Consider the following 13258-nt stretch of genomic DNA (forward strand, 5'->3'; position numbering starts at 1 on the left):
GGTTCTCTCCATAGGTAAAATCCAAAATTGAGTTATTTGGCTTATATTAAAAAAAAAAAAAAAAAAAAAAAAAAAAAAACAGGATTTGAACTTCCATGACTATTTTCACCAGTAATATAACTCCACTGCAATGTGAATGAAAATCTGAGTCTGTCCACTTGTGTATACTTTGTTTCAGAGAAGAATTCATACAAATCTCCCATACATTTGAATAAAACCTAAGGAAGCAGAGGTACCACAAAAAGATGTGTGACCTTGTTCTGATAGAAACTGAGCTCCTGCAATTCTCAACCTCTAATATAGGTATCCCTAAACCTGTGAGATTATGGTGGAAACCTGAGATCTCAGTTATATAATTAAATATATATTTAATTTTGTTACAAAGAATGCTTTGTTAATGAAAAAGTATGACTGTGAAGTCTGTGCCTGAGGAGAAAGAAAATCAAACATTGAAAAACTATTACAATTTAGGTTTGTTAGACAACATCCTCCCTGCTGTCTGAATGTGCTTGTTTGACTTGGTAGCAGTATAGTGTTTATATAGTAATCAATTATTGATTATTGGTGAAAGTTTTTTGCAAAAAGTCTGTATAATACCATTATTTCCACACATCTCTTTTCTGTTAACACTTCTGTCTTTCTCCTTTCCTTCTTTTTCACTATTACGTGTATGACTGCAACGCAACTATCATTCCACCTTCAAAAACTTCCCTCACAACTTTTGTCCTCATTCTGCCTGCTATAATGGCTGGTGATAAAATACAACGGCTGCTCCAACAGTAATGCCTAAGGTTGAACTTTCCTGACAATATCATTTCATTTTGTTGCTGTGTGACAAATGGCAGCAGAGGGGCAATCTGACATGGAGGTGTATATGAAGCAGAAGTATAAAAATGAACTCCTCCATGTGGAAAAAGTGGCACCCATTGACAGTGATTGATGATTAATGAATACTTATGTAAGCCCAACAGTGGATGTAGCACAGTGAGGGGTGGGTGGTGCGTTTCAGCAGTGGTGACATTGGGTCACCTCCTCTGGTGCAGATTTGTACAAGCATGGTGTGCAGGCTCTTGTTCATTGCTAGCAGTGGTGACTGTTAAAAAGTCAGTGTTTCCTACAGCAACCAGGACAAGTAAAAGAAATGCTGTTCGTAAAATGAAGGTTTGGAAGGTTTTGGGTTGTCATGGAACCATACCAACATAGCAGTCGTGCTGATATTACTATGTTAAATTTTCTGAGTTAGATGTGGTGGGACAGTGGGGGGGGTTGAGAAGCTTGACACTGAAAAGTAGAAAAAGACACAAAACAATAAACCCAAGCTTTTTTTGATGTTTTCACTATGATAATGTAGTTCCAAACATTGAGTTTTGACATTAAAACCCTTAAACTTCAGGATGCTTAAAGTTTTGATCTGTTCTCATGGATTGAAATAGTCTCCACGCAAAACCAGAAACCTACTAGCTGGGCTTCATGTTGATCTGCAGTAATTTTGTCACTGACTTCAGGAAAAGTAGGTTCAGAGCCTTAGTCTCAGTTTGTAGATATTGGAAGGTATAGGAATCAGATTCAGAAAGTCAGGTTTTCCTATTCACTAAACTGTAAGTACTTTTAACTACAACTTATGTCTTTCTGATACAAATATTACCAGATTCAGCTCTTTTCTGTCTCTGGCCATGAGGAGATCACTGAATGTGGTGCTCTAAGACAGCCCATGAACACATGGACTACATTTATGACTTTGGCACACATATCAGAGACACTGCTTTTAAATCTGAGCAGCAGGGATTTTCAGATGTGAGTTGAGATTCTTGGCTCTTGGGTTCATTTGCCTTACTCATTCACCCTGCAGCCAGAAGGCAAAGGCATTAAAGGAAATGTGCTGAGCCAGCAGTGCTGGTATGTGTCTGTAATGGCCCCCAGCATACATCTTTCCTTATAAATTCCTTATTCTTTAAACTTTAAAATCCTATTTGAAAACAAACTCTTACTAAGATGAGTTGATATTACATTTCTCCCCTTGATGGTTAGGTTTCTCCTCTTAGTCCCTTGGATTTCACGTTATGATGCCTGAGTAATTGTTAATAACCATCTTCTGCTAAGCAGATGAAATAATGAAGAAACGACTTGACTGTCAGCTGTAATTAACCATGTGGAAGGATGTTTGCACTGCGAAAGAGATCTTTAATTTAGCAAAGGCACAGCAAAATCCCAAGGCAGTATGCTAAAGTCCACAATGTCCAAGTGAGAATTAAAACATGAACAGCTTCCCAAAAGACATCATGCATTCCCCATCACTTGGAGTTACTGTGATTCAACTCAACAACAAAATACTTGATACAAGTCACCTTTTGAGAAAGAAATACTTTAGTGTAATCACTCATTATCGGGTGAAATGCTGGATGCTTGGAATTAAGTGCTTCATTCTCTAACCTGCATGCTGTTCAACACAAACCACATAATATCTGACGTTTTCCACAGCAACAGTACATACCCCTTCATAATCTAAACGCCTTGAACATAAGTGCTTAAAAAATAGCCAGTTTGAATTTTTGGCCTTTACTATGACTGTTTCTAAATGTTTCATGAGACTATGAAAACCACAGGTACTTCTGAGAGACTGAGAGGTGACCTCATTAATGCTTATAAATATGTAAAAGGTGTGTGTCAGGAGGAAGAAGCCAGGCTCTTGTCAGTGACATCTAATGATAGGACAAGGGGCAATGGGTGCAAGCTGGAACACAGGAGGTTCCACATAAATATGAGAAAAAACTTAATCACAGTGAGGGTAACAGAACTCTGGAACAGGCTGTCCAGGGAGGTTGTGGGGTATCCTTCTCTGGAGACATTCAAAACCTGCCTAGACACATTCCTGTGTGACCTAATCTAGGTGCTCCTACTCGGGCAGGGGGATTGGACTAGATGATCTTTCAAGGTCACTTCCAATTTCTGGCATTCTGTGATTCTCACCAACTGCTTCCGCTGGATGCTACATCTGTGCAGACAAAGACATGGTTCTACATAAATGAGCCTCAGGAGAGAACGTAGAGAATTTAGCTGAAGGTGTGAGTGGCTAGTATGGCAAAAAGAGATGCTTCCTCTAGTTATGATACCACTTGGAAGTTCACCAAGTTGAATTTCTCTGGAACCTGCTGCATCCCCGTGCCTGACCCTCTCTACTGCCTCTGTGTCTCCCAGCCGACACCTTACTGATGTCAGCAGCAAAACTCCTGTCATCTTAAATAAAAATCAGATCTAGATCCTTGGAAACAAGTGGTCATAAGACTAGTTGTGCTTTGGCTATCTTGGCCAGTAAATTAGGACTCTACTATCACGTGAAAAATATGTCATAGTGACTTAATAGTAAATGTTCGTTACTTCAGAGAACTACATAACTTATTTAGATATATAAATCTCAATTTAGCCATGATCTATAGCTTATGAAAATCATAGCCAGTTGGCTGTTTGAACATTTACAAGACTGTAAACCAGGATGAATTCTTCAGTAAAATGGGATTCCAGAATAGAGGAGAACATACATAAATGAGTTCAGACTATATTTTTGACAGCACATATTTAATGTCTTCAGCATTTAATATCTGAAACCATCCTAGACTAAAAACATAACTATGAAAATTCCCATCTCTCACTTTCTTGTATCACATCCCATTTCAGCAATCCCAAGAGGAAAAAAACACTTTGTGCTGCTTGCTACAGTGACTTAATCTTGCACAGCTATACTACCTATTCCATATCTGCAATGGTCTAATCCAGTTCTGTATAAACTCTTGAGCTTCACCCCGGAGGAGGCTTCAGAATTTAACAGATATGAAGTCATTTCATCAGATGTACAGAGAAGACTCTGCTGATCAGCAGAGAGGGTATCAGGGTAGGACTCACCCCTTGGAGCATGCTCTCATTGGCTCGATCCGCGATTTCAGAAACAATGAATAAGGCAGCTGAAAAATGAAGTAAAACAAAGACCACAAATCATGTGAGAGAGGAAGAAAACCCAAATCCTTTCTGTTTACAAGGATATCCTTAATTAAAAAAAAAAACAACCCTTAGCAGCAGCTTTGTAAATCTTTTGTTTGGCATCAAGATACAACTGCCCAACAAATTTAGGACCCAGAAGAGACATCCTTCTGTTGATCAAAGCTCTGCATCATGTTTGTGTTGACACAGAGCTCATGAGGTTCCTTTAAAGCAAAAAATATTTTATGATGATGTTTTCCAGTTACAGTTTTATGAAAGTAGAAGCTTGTGGTAAGCGTAGATTCATGTAATCCAGCTTCCACCATCTAAAAGTATGGCAGTCCAGGTGACTTAATTTCCCTTACTGCCAAGAGGGAGTATAGATCATGCTTTTTTGACAAGTGTGTACGAAGTGGTGACATGAATTAACATCTGGATTCTCCAATGGCAAAAAGCCCAGGTCCAGGTATGTTAGCTGGCCTGAGGGCAACAGTATAACATAGTTTAGATCTTTATCTCAAATCTTTTCTTCTGTGGAACAGGGCATCCTACCTATTTTGGGGCGTAATGTGGGAGCATCTGAGCCATTGCTGGCCAGAAATGTGACAAGCATGCACTAAGCACAAATAAGATAGGCAAATGTAGCGACAGAGCCTGAAAATCTGCTTAAATTGCTGCTAAAGCCAGTGTACCATTGTCAGTGACTAGGGTCCTACATTTTGTGAGAGACTCTATTCTTGGTCATAACAGACTGACCTTCAGTCACAGACTTTTTTGCTGTGGGTTGCTTTGGATTTACACTCACTATAAGAGAGGTGAACTGGTTTCATCAATACAGTGTTACCCTTCTTACTTCAGCCCAGAGGCTACTACCACTCATACCTAGGCTAAACCTCCCTTGGACTTTAGTGGAAGTAGGAGACTTCTGCTTTATCCATCCGATGTGTTGGAAAGGGTAGTGTTAGCAACTGCATATCAGGATTTGTTCTTGATTGAGCAGAATAGATTTTTATGCGCTGTACCTCAAGTTTACTTAGACTTAAATAATACAGCATGCAGATATATAATTCAAATCTGGGTATCTCCAAAGTTCTAAGAGAAGAGAGGGCATGCTCAAGATAATGGTATACAAACAAGCAGGAGGACAAATCCCAATTGGATTTACAATGACCAAGCCAAGCATGGATGGAGACAAAGAGGACTAGGGTTTTTCATATGATGGAGGCTGAAGTAAAATGTTAGCACCATATCTGTATACATGATCATTTCTCCTTCTGTAAGTTCATCACATCAAAACTACTGGAAGTCCACTTATTTCACTGAAAAAGACAGGGTTCTTGCCTTTAATAATTCAGTTAAATTAGTAATGAATTATTGTAGACCTTACATCTAACCCATTAATATAAATCTTAAAAATAATCCCCGTCTATATATTTCCAATATAGATCTGGCACCTCCTTTAGAAGCAGAGTTAATGAAACAGGATTTCTGTTCTACCCATTTCATTTTACCTTGTGTGGCTTCATACTCTGTAGAATCAGGGCAAAGATTATTCAAGTAATCTGTAGAAAATAATGAACAAATCAAAATTCAGATCCACATGATCTGTAGTTGGATTAGCAAAAATATAAAATGTTTTATATTACTGTTCTATATTACTTTATTCCCAAATAATTAGATTTATATTGCTTCCAAAGTGAAACAGCTTTGATTGCATTCTACTTTGAGAATCAGTGCAAAAGTACTGATTCACACTTGGACTCACCACAAAACTCAGCATAAACCAACACAGAATGACAGTACTATTTCCTTGTTTCTCAGCCAAGATAATTGCTGAGTAGTACCATTTGGCAAATAATTCAAATAATTATTCTTCTCGTGAATTCTGTTTTCCCCTCTGAATAAATGGTGTTGGCTATAATGACATTTCCTATATTAATAGGAAATGTATTATATGAATTCTGTAGATACAGGAAAGAAACTGTTTCTGTACATGCAGAGTCCGATGATTACTAACTAACTCCATCACATTCTCAAAATAAGTTCTGTAAATTACACACAATAGGACTTACATTTGTGGGAATTGTGTTTGTATCATCTACAAACTTAGACCCACTTGTCATCTTTCTTTGGTCTACTTGATGTAAATAGTCTGTTCTTGCCTGAATCTTTATGCCTTTAATAGATGTAGTATAGAGTGCTACCATTTTTTAAGTGTAACCATGAAATGTTTCATTCATCTCTGATTAATCCAAGCTCTTAATTTCTGCAACCAAGAAAAAGGCCTACGTGCTGGGAATGGCGTTGCTCACAGATATCTGTTCTCTTGAATAACCTGCCCATATACATTCCTTTTTCTGGGGCTGTCCTCTCCCTGCTGCTTCAATAACTGCCTGGCTTTCTCATCAGCTCAGGAAAGCTTCTGACTGCACTCAGTCATGCAGGAAGGGGCAGTGTAGTGTAATCAGGCAACATTTAATATTCCTTTTTACAGCTGCAAGCTCTGTCCTTGGCTATAGACATTTAACTGAGTGGGTAGCTCTTTTTGGCTCAAGTACAGTAACTGGCAACAAGTATCCTGATGAAATACTCTTCCCTAACTGATACAGACAGACAGTTATGAACACAGAAACACCTGCGTATTTTTTTTTTCCCCCTCCCTTCTTTTTCTTCCCTCCACACTGCCTAGAGGATGTGAAGGACTGCACTGTTCCAGACCCACACAGTCCTAGTAACCAAGTAGCTGATTTTCTGGAATATCTTGAAGCAGCAGAAATAATTACAGTGCACAAAAAGCCTTTCATGTTTCCAGTTAATGCCAATACTGGGGGACAAGGAGGAGCTCAAGTTGCTTCAAGCATGGAGGGAATGTCTAGTCACTCAGTCCAGCTGTCTCAAAACACAGTGTTTCATGTTTGCATTTTGCCTCACAGACCATGAAAATGGATAGAGAAATTGGGGCTGTGATGGGGGTATTCCTGAAAGGGAAATGAAGAGTACATTTCCTCAGATGCAGTGTTTGTGTGCATGCACTAAAGAGACTGTAAGAATCATGTGAGGCAACTAGGTACCTTCAGTCTGGGAAGTAGTCCTTAGTGTAGGAAAACTAGAGAGGAAAGCTAGACAGACAGAAAAAAGAGTCCTACTACTGGCGTCCAGAATTCATTGCTGCTACTAAAAAGGAAAAATCAGGTGTGGAAAAATGACTTGCATCCTTGATCAAAGCATCTGGAGCAAGATGGAACTGCTGCTAATATGTGCTGTGAATAAAAATTCATATGGCCGCTGTGCTCTGATGCATTTATAGCTGTCCTTTCCTAGTATGCTAGTATGTCGTGCCTTTCACCAGCTGTTAAGTATAAACAAGATTTGTAGCTTCCTTTCTACTGTCCCACACATAACTCATCTAGCAACCCTCTCCACCCACACATATACATATTCTTAAAATGTTTCTCCATCTTTGTGTATGGATGTTTTTTTTAATCTGACAAATTTAACAAGGCTGAGATTCATTGATACTTTTTGATACATATACTGTTAATGTAAATCTGGATTTCTGCCTCTTAGAAAGTGGAGAAATTGATCTGGGATTTTGACTTAAATTTAGCACTAGCCTTAGGTCTACTGTACACGGGGCTCAGGATGCAGTACTGGGTACAACTGCTTTGTTGACTGAGTAGGAGACAATGGTGCTTGCCACTGTCATACAGCATGCACTGTAGAGTGCCTTCCCTTGCCAGTGATCACTGTGCCCGATTACCTCTGACAACTGCCACTGACATAAATAAAATCAAACCTGTATGCTGGCAATGAGGTTCCTGAACTCTGCCTCTCCTGACTCAGGGAAAAGGCAGGAAGAAATGGCTACAAGACCTGGCGTATACTTTTTAGTGATCTTTAAAGCATGGTTGTGCTAAAGAAGTGCCTTCTCCTTCCCAGGCTCCCTGATATTACCTGAATCCTGTATTAAGTACATTGAAGTTCCCAGGAATTCTCACCCATGCTGCTCCAGCGCTAATTTAGTTGTCATGGCACCCATGTGTAGCACACTGAATACCTTTGAGAATGAATTAGTTTTACTGACCTGTGAGCATCACACGATACTGGAAGACACGCTGCACCACTTTCAAAAGCTGGTGTTTCACATTCTGTGGGCTTCCACCAGAGCTCTTCTGTCCTCAAGGGAAGGGAGAGGAAACAGAGATGAAGGATGTGCGACCTCAGCAGCAAGCTGTCATCTCCTCCACCTGATGTGTACCCTGAAAGTTTACTAACAGTTGAATGCAAAAATTCTATTGAACCATTCCCAGTTTACCAAGTGCTAAGAGGTATTTATAACTATAAGGTAGTACTTATAATAATTTACTTCCCATGGCATCACTCACAAATTGTCTGGACTCAGAGAGAAGAGGGAGGAAAGAAAGAACTGTTCAGAAGACAAAGGTTTTAGGATTGCATATGAAGAGTTAGAAGTATCAGATATCAACAAGCTCTTTTTTTTTTTGACTGAAAATTTCTTCTGCCTCCAACTTCTTAGTACCTTATTTCAAGACATGGAATTAAGCAAGATACAACAAAGCATCTTCCTGTGATTTAGTTAGAACTTGTGGTCTGATTTAATACACACATGGAGAAGCAGCACTTTCCAATTTACTTTTCCCCTTTAGATTCAACCTATCGCTTGTGGCTTCAGAAGTACCAAGTTAAAATAGGAAACTTTCTGTTTATCTGTGAGGTGTCTCAACACTGCTGCAAAACCAATAGCAATCCACAAAACTCAGTTCTCTAAAGTTTCCACATCTCCAGAGGAACCAAGAAACAAAGTTTGCAACACCCTGAGGGAATGGCACAAAACCCAGGTGGTTCTTTATGAGAACTGAGTCCAAAAGCCATTTAGTTTTCAGAAGGTTTCAGTGATCGTTGACTAATGTTTCTGCAGTGTTTGCCACTTGGGAAAGTGGACAGGGCAAAAGGGAGAATAGGAAACTTAACTTTTTAAGGATTGGGAAGAGACAGTATTTCCCCAGGCAGAAGAGATGTTTAATGTTATTTCATTACCCTAACTGCTCAAGTCATAGGTGAGAGAAACAGGATGAAGACCTAAATTCTCTCTTGTTAGACTGGAAAGCTAACTGTTGTTTAAAAGAAATGCAATAGGAAAGGTCTGATAGACACCTCTCCCACATTTGTGTGCATGCACACATGCAAGTGGGTAAGAAGTAACAAAGCTTACTGATTCTAAAGTAAAATCTTGCTATTCTCTTTGTAGGAGAGGCTCCATCTGCTTTCTTAGAAACAAGAACCAGTCTCCAGGATTAATAGTTAAGACAGGAGTTCATAGCCAAGTGCTCAGGAGGGATGCTAGTAATACAGGCTACCAGTAGAAAACCTAGAATTTTTCAGATTCAAATTCAGAGCAATGTGAGCCATCAGGGCTCCGCTTAACTGCTAACAGGGAATAACTGTGGTGACTGCAAGGTATCTGTTCATAAATGCTGACTGCTGAATGTCTTTTGAAATGAATTTTTATCTTTAATAGTTCACGTGTGCTGCAGGCTAAATAACCTTGAAGGTCCAATCACTAATTTATCTTCATAGGCCCTCTTCCACCCAAGTAATCACTGTTAATCCTCTTACCAAATAAAGATAAAAAGAAACGTGGATTCTAGATACATATTAAAGCACCATGACTTGGACCATTTTATCTCAATAGAGTTAGTGTAATCCAACTAAACTTTCCCATCCACCAATAATTTTACAGTTTTGAAATCATTCGAACTGCCTGCATTGCAAATACTTCAAAATATAATCAAGAATCGTGGCCTTAATTTTTGTCAGTTGTATCTTGATAGTGTTTTTGAGTCATTCAACAGGAACAAACTAAGTTAAGACAACTGGAAAATATGTTTCTTGCTTACTGATACAGGCCCAAAGCTTAGAGATCATTCAAGGAGTCTGGATGAACAGAACCCTGTATTTGGCCAGAGGAGGCGGTGTCTTTCTTTGCAGTTCAGTTGGCTGACTGTCACCAGATCCTCTGTAAGCAGAGGAAGCATTAACAGGCATTTAAAAATGCAGAGAAATGCAATTCTAAAGTTGTTGTGGATTGACCCCAGCTAAAAGCTAAGCACTCATGCCATCTAACCCTAACTTCATTTTGGTTAGGCCCAGAACAATAGTGATGCAAAGTGCAGTGAAAAAAATTGATAATAACAATAATAGTTATTAATTTGAACACAGCCTCACTGGGATTTATATGTGAATATATTAATGAGAAGCTATTCTACTACCGGCATATATTTCAGCAAAACGTATTCATAGGTCTGTAGATTCACAAACATATATTCTGTATACACAGAAGAATGTGTGGGCAACAGATGCAGACAGAGGCACATGATGCAGATATGATCATCTCACTTCAGTTCTATTACCAGGGAGAGGTCTTCTCCCATTCTACCCTATGTGAACACTGATGGAGTTGCATTAAAAAATTACCTTGAGTGAGTTCTGTGGCTTAGCCATGTGTCAACACAAGTGAAAAACAAGGCATCCTTACCTCAAACTCCTGAATGACAGTAGCCAGCTGGGAATATTTAAGGCAAGTTTCATCTAGCAGAGCCAAATTCTTGTCAAACTGTGTAATGTATGCTGTGTGGTGATTCAGTCTTGATTTTCTGGAGAGAAAAACATCAGCAACTTTCTGGTGTTCCTCCCTAAGGCCACAGAAAGAATAAAAGGTAAACAAAAACTCTCTCATCACGGCAGATCTATTCATCAGAGCCACAGTGACAGCTAAAGACTAGCTTAAATTGCATGAAATATGAAATACTTCACAAACACAGTAGATAGTGAAGTGATCTGCCGTAGATCAGGCACAGTGAAAGACTGGTGAAGGGCTGTCAATTCTCTGGCTGTGCCAGAGAATAGTGCCATCACAACACTGTATGTCTGTAGCAGGCAGGATGTCTCTTTTCAGGACACCACTTCTTCATCTCTTAGGAGACCTTTCAGCTGCTGCAGGGCTTTGAGAACTGGCTGTGGGGAATAATATGTCTTCAGCTGTAATATCATATCTTTAGTTCTCCCTCAATGCCCCCTGCTCGGTACTGCCCCACCATTAGCTACCTCAGCACCCAGTAGCACAATATTGAATTATTCATGAAGGAGAAGAGGGGATAAAAATCTGATATCACAAGAATAATCATAATTGAGAGACAAATGTGAGTTCCTGGGGATACTGTGGCAATAGAATGTCAATGGGAGTGCAGGCAGAAGGAATGACTTACTGTACAGTGGTGGTGGTACTGGGCAGTGGTGACCTGGGAACCTGTATGAGTGCAGCCCTATGCCACGTGTGATTCTATTGGTCTGAAACAGCATGACCCACTTTTTTCTCCCTGACCACAGTGGCTGTGTTAAGATCTCTGTGTTAAGATTCTATAAATCATAAATGGTTGGTTTTTTTGAAGTCTTTCCACCATTCATAGCAGTCCCATGCTGGACACAAACCAATATAACAGTTCTCTGTAGCCTTCTCTTTTCTCACTGTGTGATTCAAATTGAAATTGTAAGACTGATGAGGAGACCCATGCCCTGTATTTAGGATAATTACTGAAAAATTCTCCTGATACTTCATTAACTCTTCAATGGCAGCACAGGGATGGGATTGGCCACTAACAGTGACCACTGCCTGCTGGAACCTAGCATGATAGCTTGGGGCTGCATGGTCTGTCATAGAGATCAGCTTAAGCAAGGAACTGTGTTGGCTGCTGTAGATTTAGTCAGCTTGGGACTGCAGAGGCAATTTTCTTAAATACTGTTATTCTGGGAGTTTCATAGACTGGAGCTTGGCATCCTGGAGTCTTGTCTGTTCTAGGCAGGTTCTTATTCTCTCACAGAATCACCTAGGTTGGAAAAGACCTTGAAGATCACTAAGTCCAAAAATCAACTTGACCTACTGAATCCCATCGGTAAACCATATTTCTGAGCACCACGTCCACACATCTCTTAAATACCTCCAGGGATGTGGACTGAACTACTTTTATGGGCAACCCTTTCCAATGCTTGACTCCCCTCTCCATGGAGAAATTCTTCCTCCTATCCAACATAAACCTCCCCTGGCACAACTTGAGACTGTTTCCTCATGTCTTGCTAGCAATCACCTGAGAGAAAAGACTAGCACCATTCTTGCTGCAATGGTCATCCAGGTAGCTGTAGAGTACAATGAGGTCTCCCCTCAGCCTCGACTAAATAAGACAGGAGTAGCTGAAGGAATTGGGTTTGTTTTCTAGTCCCTCTGCCAGCTTAGCTGCTCTTCTTTGCACATGACCAAGCAACTCAATATTCTCCTTGTAGTGACAGTGATGCACCTAAAACCGAACACAGTATTTGAAGTACAGTCTCACCAGTGCAGAGTAGAGGGACAATCACTTTTCTTGTTCTTCTGGCCACACTATTTCTAACACAGCCCAGGATGCCATTGGCCTTTCTTGCCACTTGGGCACACAGCTAGCTCACGTTAAGCTGACTGCCAGCCAGTATCTCCATGTCCTTTTCTGCTGGGCAACCCTTCAGCCACTCTTTCTCAAGCCTGTATTGGTGCATGGAGATTTTACAATTCAAGTACAGGCCCGAGAAATGCCACACAATTAGATACAGCTCACCAGTCCTGCCTATCCAGATTCCTTTGCAGAGCCTTCCTACCCCCAAGCAGAATAACAGTCCTGCCTAAATGGATGTCATCTCCAAACTTCCTGAGGGTACATCAGATCCCCTCATCCAGATACTTGATAAAAATGTTAAACAAAACTGGCTCCAAGACTGAGCCCTGGGGAACACTGCTGATGACTGGCCACCAACTGGATTCAGCCTCATTCACTGTGACTCTCTGAGCCTAGACATCCAGCCAGATCTTCATCCAGTGAACTGTACAGCCTGACCAAGCCATGAGCAGCCAGTTTCTTCAGGAGAATGCTGTGGAAATTAGCTTCACTAAAAGCAAGGAAAAAAACATCCACAGCCTTTTCCTCATATACTAACTGGGTCATCTTGGCATAGAGGGAGATGAAGGTAAGGCTGAACCTGCCTTTCATTAATCTAATGTTTGGGTGCATATGATCACTCAACTATCCACTGTGTGCTGCCTGATGACCTTTAGGATTATCTGCTCCATGACCTTTCCTGGTATTGAGGTCAGACAGACAGGTATTTAATTCCCTTCCTGCCCATCTTGCAGACGGGTGTCACATTCACTAGACTCCAGTCAACCAAGACCTCCCCAGTTAAC

General features: G+C 40.3%; 1 protein-coding gene across 3 annotated transcripts in view; it reads right to left on the reverse strand.

Annotated features, from left to right (window-relative positions):
- Nucleotides 1-13258, reverse strand: part of FGD5 (FYVE, RhoGEF and PH domain containing 5) — an 89660-nt gene that overhangs the window by 23947 nt on the left and 52455 nt on the right. For all 3 annotated transcript variants that reach the window (XM_040646755.2, XM_004944732.5, XM_046900214.1), the window contains exons 7-10: nucleotides 10529-10685; nucleotides 8057-8144; nucleotides 5484-5534; nucleotides 3898-3956 (exon numbers count right to left, since the gene is read on the reverse strand). In XM_040646755.2, coding sequence (XP_040502689.1) covers nucleotides 3898-3956; nucleotides 5484-5534; nucleotides 8057-8144; nucleotides 10529-10685 — 355 coding nt within the window. The remainder of the gene's footprint in view (nucleotides 1-3897; nucleotides 3957-5483; nucleotides 5535-8056; nucleotides 8145-10528; nucleotides 10686-13258) is intronic.

The sequence above is a fragment of the Gallus gallus genome, chromosome 12, assembly GCF_016699485.2.
Source record: "Gallus gallus isolate bGalGal1 chromosome 12, bGalGal1.mat.broiler.GRCg7b, whole genome shotgun sequence".
NCBI classification, from domain to species: domain Eukaryota; kingdom Metazoa; phylum Chordata; class Aves; order Galliformes; family Phasianidae; genus Gallus; species Gallus gallus.